General features: G+C 42.6%; 1 protein-coding gene across 1 annotated transcript in view; it reads right to left on the bottom strand.

The window, feature by feature from the left end:
- Nucleotides 1-4,936: 4,936 nt before the first annotated feature.
- The window catches only part of kcnj6 (potassium inwardly rectifying channel subfamily J member 6), a 45,291-nt gene continuing 42,255 nt past the window's right edge, over nucleotides 4,937-7,972 (bottom strand). Inside the window, exon 4 of the mRNA XM_063202917.1 lies at nucleotides 4,937-6,468. Within this exon, the coding sequence (XP_063058987.1) occupies nucleotides 6,101-6,468 (368 nt within the window). The 3' untranslated portion in view covers nucleotides 4,937-6,100. The remainder of the gene's footprint in view (nucleotides 6,469-7,972) is intronic.

The raw sequence follows: 7,972 nt of genomic DNA, 5'->3' as shown, positions 1-7,972 counted from the left end.
GATCATGTGATCTTCCGCATATGTCACATGACTTATGACACAACACTCCGATGGAAAAGGGGAGAGTTCAATGTGAGGCGTCACTGCGCTGTTCATGTAAACTGTTGTAGGCCTACTGTGGCCCTATTTATTCCGAACAGATACTATTGTATTCTACTTGAAAGCAAGCCGTTTTCAACTGTTCAGTAAACGATGCAGGCATAAGGTCCACACTGCACATTAGGCTACGGCATAAACCAATTAAATTTAAAGGTATCCTACACTGTGCAAGAGTTTTAGTTGTTTATTTCCAGAATTCATGCTACCTATTCACTAATGTTAAATTTTTCATGAATACTTACCACCACCATCAAATTCTAAGTATTCTTTATGACTGGGAACATTGCAATTTTCATACATGAAAAGGGGGATCTTCGTGGTCCGCCATTTTCAATTTCCAGAAATAGATATTTTCAGCTGCAAAAAATGACTTTACTTGGGCCATACAAAAAATCTTTAGTTTGTTACTTAGTAAATGTTCACTTGGCAATAGGTAACCCAGTTTCAATGTGCAGCATAGTGGTGCAACTTTGGTGGTGAGAACAAATTTCCCCTTGGGGACAATAAAAGTCCAAAAGTCTATCTATCTATAGTTGCAGTATCCTTTTTGACCATTTCCTGCACAGTGTACCTTTAAGACTAGAAAAATATTGTGTGTGTCAGGATGCTCTAGCCTACATCCAGTGTGTGTGTGTGTGTGTGTGTGTGTGTGTGTGTGTGTGTGTGTGTGTGTGTGTGTGTGTGTGTGTGTGTGTGTGTTCAACTTGCACATTTTGCTCCTCTGTGTGAGGGCTGGGCTGGGATCCAAAAACCACCTGGGCCTTTTTGCCTTAAACTGGCCACCCACATAGGCTACAAGCTGTTTTAGTGCTATACTATCCTGCTAGACTTAATACATTAGACCGTCGTGAAACAGGTTAGTTTTACCCTGCTCAGTTTTATCCTGCTCAGTGCAAGACGAACCGCAGGTTCAGACATTTGGTTCGTGCGCTTGGCTGAGGAGCCACTGGTGCGATCTGCAGGATTATGACTGATACCCGGGGCCCGCAGGCAGTGGTGTAGTCTACGTAGAACGCGGGTATACGGAGTATACCCACTTCTAAATTTCAGGGATTTCAGTATACCCACTTAAAATGGATTGATCCATTGTTTTAAATAGCACATATTTATACAGTATACCCACTTCAAAAAAATGCTCAAACATACAGTATACCCACCATGAAAAAGTAGACTACACCACTGCCCGCAGGTCTCGGTGAGCAGAGTCATGTGTGACTAGGTTGGGGTGCAGCCAGAAAAGCACTGTAGCCTACCTGTTCTCTTTTTTAATATATACATATTTAGACCTTTTATTATATCTTTATTTTTAACAGGATAGTGGAGGAGAGACAAGAAATGAATGGGAAGAGAGAGACTGGGAAGAATCGGCGAATGTCCCGGACCGGAATCGAACTCGGGTCGCCAGAATAGTAACCCAGTGCCCTACCATTAGGCCCTGGCCCTTTTCTGACACTGCACCGCATGCTCATGACGAACCTGGCCGTGAATAAGATCATTGGGCCACTCCCAGGAATGGGACAGGACCAAAAAAAAAGGCCAGGGCATTTTTGCACACCGCCCTCTAAATACAAGAACCCCAACAGCATCAGGCCCTGAGGGCTGTAGTAGGCCAACTGGGAAGTGCCCTGTATGCCATATTAGGCCAGTTATACACAAGAGCGTGGCATGGCGGCAGCGAGAAGATGCCTGTCTTTCTGCCTAGTCTCGGCCGGTGCGTTCTACTCAGCCTCTCACACTGACCGGTCAGCATGCGCAGTTAGTCCTGTTCAGCATGTAAGGACTGTAGTACCACTAGGAAAAGGTCTGAACTGATAACCTGTTAGGGCATTTTTAGGGGGCGATGCTACTATGTTTGTTTCACTGTTTTGTTTTGTATTTTTGCTTGTTTTTCCCATAGAGACAGGCGCACCACCATTTGGATGTGATGGCCTATTGGGCAAACTTTAACCCCTTAGCGCAGCACTATGGCTCTCTGTAATGTCACAGCAATGTTGTTATGATGTAGTTAAGCATTTTCAGCAAGTGAATAGGGTCGCCGGCGACCCTTGCTGCAGTAAGAGGCTACCGTAGACAATAAATTTAGCAAATTAAAATATCATAGGGAAAAAAACAGGGGGCTGTGTGAGGTGCTGGCTGGTCTCACCAAGAATGCCCTGGTCGCTTCTTGGTCCCAGCCCAGACCTGGCTGGGAAAATGCCCTGTAAGACTACCAAACCAGCCCTAACTGTGAAAATGCCCTGTAAGACTAACCAGCCCTGAAAATGCCCTGTATGCCAGATGACCAGTCCAGCCTTGACAGGGAAAATGCCCTGTATGACAGATTACCAAACCAGCCCTAACTGTGAAAATGCCCTGTAAGACTAACCAGCCCTGAAAATGCCCTGTAAGACTACCAAACTAGCCCTAACTGTGAAAATGCCCTGTATGCCAGATGACCAGTCCAGCCCTGCTCTGTGTATGCCTTTAGCGTAACAGAGTGAACTGACAACAGAGTGCACTTTGGCTTTGACAAGTCCCTTAAACTAAGAATGCTGAGCATAATCTAATATCTTTGTTTCTGTACGTGTAGGCCTATATCTATTCTATCCGTCTGTATTCTATATGCACATACTGTTATTTAAGAGTACAGTATCATTTATTGATCCCGAGGGAAATTTGTCTGAAACTTTGACTGACCTTGGCTAAATGTATTTGCTACCAGTCAGAGCAGGGCTATATTTGTCAGTGGAGTAGTGTAAGTGGTGGAGAGCATTTAACCGTGGCATTTCAGTATGCTACTGCAGACTACATCCTTTTAGTCATAGGCTTGCTATTGGTTTAAGGCAGGTTCAAGTTACTTACACTATTAACACTTCACCCCTTCAGTGCTCATAGGCCCATGCAGTCAGAAATCATTCATCTTAACATCTTTTTTCATATTTTATCCATTTATTTAATTTCACATTATTTATGATAATATAAACTGGCATTAATCCGACATGGTTAAAAGCCATTCATCTGGCGTTCTGGATACTGCTGGACTATTGCCAGTTGACTCTCCTCTATTGCGCCACTAAGGAGATGAAATTGGCTGTAGATAAAAACAAAGTAAAACTCTATCAAATAATTAAAACAGCAACATTTACACCGCCAACCCAAAAGTTTGGAATTTACAAATAGTGGTTTTGTACGTGTATACCTGCATACAGTACATGTAGGCTAAATTTCCAGTAAAACATTTTGTTAAAATAAAACTGAGCTTCAAAACACTTGGTATATAAATCTTGAAATCAGATGTGGTCAGCTCTGTAATTCAGACTGTAATGATTAAGAGATGAGTGGAGACCAATAGTCTGAAGTCGTAATTTCAGAGCCTAGCAAAAATATTCTGTCTGGGATTTATCAGAAAGCAACCCTATTTTGAAACATTTATCACAATTTTGAATAGCAATATAAATTTAAAACATAAATAAAAATGTGTATAATTTCAAATAATTTATTCCAAATTTTATAGATGACGTGTAAATGTAGTTACATAGGCTATAAAACCACAGCTTTCCCCTTCCCCTTCAAATGGCTTTTTAAAAGAAGAAGTACTTTTTGATTTGTTGATCTTACAGACCCTGTAAGAGCACAGTCATAACTGTCCCTTGTGCCCTTGCGCTGTGCAGGACGCCATCTTGGTTCCTGACTGGTTTGCCATCATCACACACCTTTCAAAGACTCATCACAAACATTCAGTGGGCAACCTGACCAGCAGAGATGTATAACGCAGAAGTAGACGTAAAAAAAAAGAAAAGGAAACCCCCTCATTAGGTGGGCCTGCCCTACTCATTAGATACAGTGGCATACCTGGTGTAACAACCCTGTATCATGTAGTGTTGTACCTATCATGAAGTTACTTCTATACACCTCTGCTGCCTAGGTAACTAATTAGTACCAGTGACACTATTCCCAGTGTGTGAGCCAGGTAGATTGTCGATGATTCTCTCATCACAAACTTGATGTTTTGGAGATTTAAGAGCTAGTCCATATTGTGTCCATAAACCATTAGCAAAGAAACTGGAAACTAAATGATTTTATTGTGATACAGTCAGTGCACTTAAGGACATAATTGGGAACATTTCAATGTACTTAAGTTGATGATATATTTCTTCATTTTTCTCCAGATACTGACTGCCATTGAGAACAGAACGTAAGTCCATGCAAAGCAAGTACACAATTATGTAAAGAAGTATAAGAAGTTTGTGAACTTGATGGTGCACAGGACAACTTTCCCCATTCATGTTGCCAGTCAGAATACGACAACTTTCCCCATTCATGTTGCCAGGCAGGCCACAACAGGATGGTCTCCCAATCCAATTTCATAATCGAGATCCTAATTTAAGTTGCCCTGATATAACATAGTATTTATTGTTCAATTCCAGTAGGCCGCTGAATGTCCAAATAGCCTCTACTAGCGATTTTGCTACTGGCAACCAGGGCTCTAAATTAACTTGTTTCATCAACAGCCAAAATGTCTAGTAGATGTTAATCTAACTAGCCAAACACACACTTACTAATGGGTCAAAGCGGCTAGTAAGTTGGTCTTTTCTTTGCCTCGTTGGCTGGTGTTAATTTAGAGCCCGACTGGCAACATTCCTCAAATAAAGTTGCCCTGTGTGTAGGTCAATGTAAAGGAACACACTGTGTTCCTTTACATTGCCTTTGTTTTTATGACCTAGACTCTTTCTTACAACTGTTTTGGAACATTAACAGCTATGCTTTGAATCCATTCATCCATTCAAATGTGTGGAGTTCCTTTAATGGTAGAGGCGTTTGGACCATATGATCAAAAACGCCACACTTGTTATTTGCTTTATATTAAAAAAAATATTCAGAAGGCTACCTGTGAAAAAATTCAAAGAAAAGGCTCATAATAGTCATTCTAAAAACAAAAAAGTATATTGTATGTAAACTCCTATTCAGCCAAACCTTGGAAAGGTAAGGGCCTGGACATGGGCTACTGTTACCTAAAACAATTACGTTTGTAGAACTGTCATTATTATATATACTGTATACACACACACACTCATACACACACACAGAAGAATGTATGTTGCTTTCCCTTTCCACACACGCAATCTCATTCTAACTTAAAGGGCACTGCAGAAATTAAATAAATCAATGGTAGACACTCACAAAAGACTACCGCTTAGGAAAGGGGGGAAAACTGTGATTGTAGAAATCAAAAACATCCCTGTAGGGTTTCAAGCCACTGGTCACAAGACATCTCGGAGCAAGACTTGGCCAGGCATGCAATGCCAAGATCAGACCCTTTCACAAAAGACTGAGAAAGAATTCAGTCGGGCTGACGGACAAGTTTTGCATCCTGCAGAGCGTGTGACTTGTGTGTCTTGTGTCGACTCTGTGAAAGCAATTACTGTATGTACATCCTGCAGAAACGACAACGTGGCGACATGAATTGTATACATGCTTAAATATTCCAGAAAAAAATCCCTAAGAAATGAAAGATTATCACATAAGGCATAAAATATATACAGTACAGACCTGGTCTAAATGGGTTTGTATCAAACGGACTTGTGTCATAATATATTCACACATCTTCAAACAAACTAATATTGAAACATATGTACAAAAATACAAATTCAAATGCCCTAGAATATATATTTATATAAGGTTTTCCTCTTTCAATTAAAAATCTGAAAATAACTTTCTTTTTAGAAATCCTGTTTGAGACCATGCAGTTAGCCCAGACGTCTCTTTGTCCAGGCATCATTTCAGTTATCTTTGGGGCAATACGTGAGGAGGGGGGGGGCAACATATTGAAGTTATTGTATTGTGTGTGTGTGGGGGTGTGTCTGTGCCTTCAAGCCTTGTCAAGGTCTCTTCTCCACTCTAGAGTGGACTCTGAACACTGAAATAAAAGAGTTTGCGAGCGTGTGGACGTGGAGGGGAAAGACCGACGACGACAACAAGGGACATGTTTTTTTTCCCCAGTCCTCCATCAACCACCTCTACTCTACACTTTGGACTCGCTCTCGATGTTGGCAATGTCGCCGTTCCTCTCCGTCTGCTCCATCAGGCTTGTGTGCTCGTCCTTCTCCTTCTCCTCCGCTGGTGGTGGTACGCCACCTCCTCCGTCCGTGTACAGCGCCCCCTGCTGGCTGAGTTTGCTGGCCACGGACCACGTCAGCGGGAGGCGCGCGCGCGCTGTCATCTCGGCCAGCTCGCGGGCGCTACAGCTGGGCGTGTTGGTCTCGTAGATCTCATGGAAGCTGTTGTAGTCCACCTCGTAGAAGCCGTCCTCCAGCGTCAGCACCGGAGTGAAGCGGTAGCCCCACTTGATCTCGCTCGACACGTACGAGCTCCTCGCCTGGCACGTCATACCTACACAAGACACAAAAGCACATGAGCACGGTTACCAGGTATGACTGATCATTTCCGGAGGCGCTGTGGCACAGAACGCAAAGCCCCCCACATTTCGGCTTGCATGCCCACGGGGACCCCGGTTCGAGTCCGGCCGGGGTCACATCCCGATCCCACCCCGTCTCTCTGTCCCACTCGTTTCCTGTCACCATCTCAGACTGTCCTATCAAATAAAGGCATATAACACTAGAACTACCACGGAGGGGTCAATTGACCTTTTTACCTAAAAGACCCACAAGAGGGTCATTTGACCCTTTGGACCCCCTGCGGACACTCCTTTTGTAAAAATGATGTTACTTGTTATATACTAACCTGATTATCATAATTTTGATATGACATCTTCCAAAACGTTCCAAAATATTTTATCCCAATTCCCTAACACTATCTTGAAAATTGAGCAGACTATTCTGCATATGATGACTTATATGGAGAAAATGTGCTGACATGTTTACACTGAGAATCAACCAATTGGGATAGATCAGCAATGTACATTCATTTGAAAATTGTACTAAATGTAAGTTGATTGTGTTAACTGTAGGATACTTGTACATAGCCATTTGCAAGGATGTACTAAATGATTGAGACATGTACAAAAGCATTTGAAATTTGATGAAAGCAATGATAAATGCCATTCTGTTGTGAGGAACTGCAAATTAGTTTTGGGATTTGTCCATGTTTTGAGAATGACATCTCAGTTTCAAGAAATGAGCCAAACCAATGGAGAAAAACTGTAACCCACTGTCCGCCAAACTGTGCTATCTGTCTTTGCTGCTGATATCTTCATGCAAGTTGCTATTTACCTGTAGTGATTTTGGAGGCTGACAGCCCCTCACCCCTCACCCCACACGGCCCCTAACAGCCTCATTACCATAACAAAATGAGTGATTAGTGTATTCGGTAAAAGCCGCCGGGTCAAATGACCCCTCTCTGGTACTTCTAGGTAGGCAGAAAAATCCTGGTAGTTCTAGTGATAAGCCCTTAAAAATATATTTAAAAAAAATAATAAATAACCGATGATTTCCACACAATAAATAAATGCCCAAGTGGCACTTTGAAAGGTGTGTGAAGCGGTAGCCCCACGACACGTACGAGCTCCTCGCCTGGCACGTCATACCTACACAGGACAGACACAGGACACAAAAGCACATGAGCACGGTTGCCAGGTATGACTGATGATTTCCAGCACGATAAATAAATGCCCAACAAGCTGCCTGGAGGCACTACTAAATCACCCAATCTGGCAACTCATAAAGCACATAAAGCAAGAGGAAAGGGAAGGGAGTAAGGGACAGGGGAGAAGGAGCTCATTGAACAAATAAATCCTTTTTCAAAGTGAGGCTTGAGTTCACTCGACACGTCGAGACTCCTCTCCCGACAGGTCATACCTATACAGGACAGAGCGCCATTGGCATTCAGGTCAGTACACAAAGGACATGAAGAGGAATGGGAATATGAGTGGAAAGTA

This window comes from Engraulis encrasicolus, chromosome 7 (genome assembly GCF_034702125.1).
Source record: "Engraulis encrasicolus isolate BLACKSEA-1 chromosome 7, IST_EnEncr_1.0, whole genome shotgun sequence".
NCBI lineage: Eukaryota > Metazoa > Chordata > Actinopteri > Clupeiformes > Engraulidae > Engraulis > Engraulis encrasicolus.
Note: the sequence above shows the minus strand (reverse complement) of the source record. Positions and strands in the feature narration are given on the sequence as shown.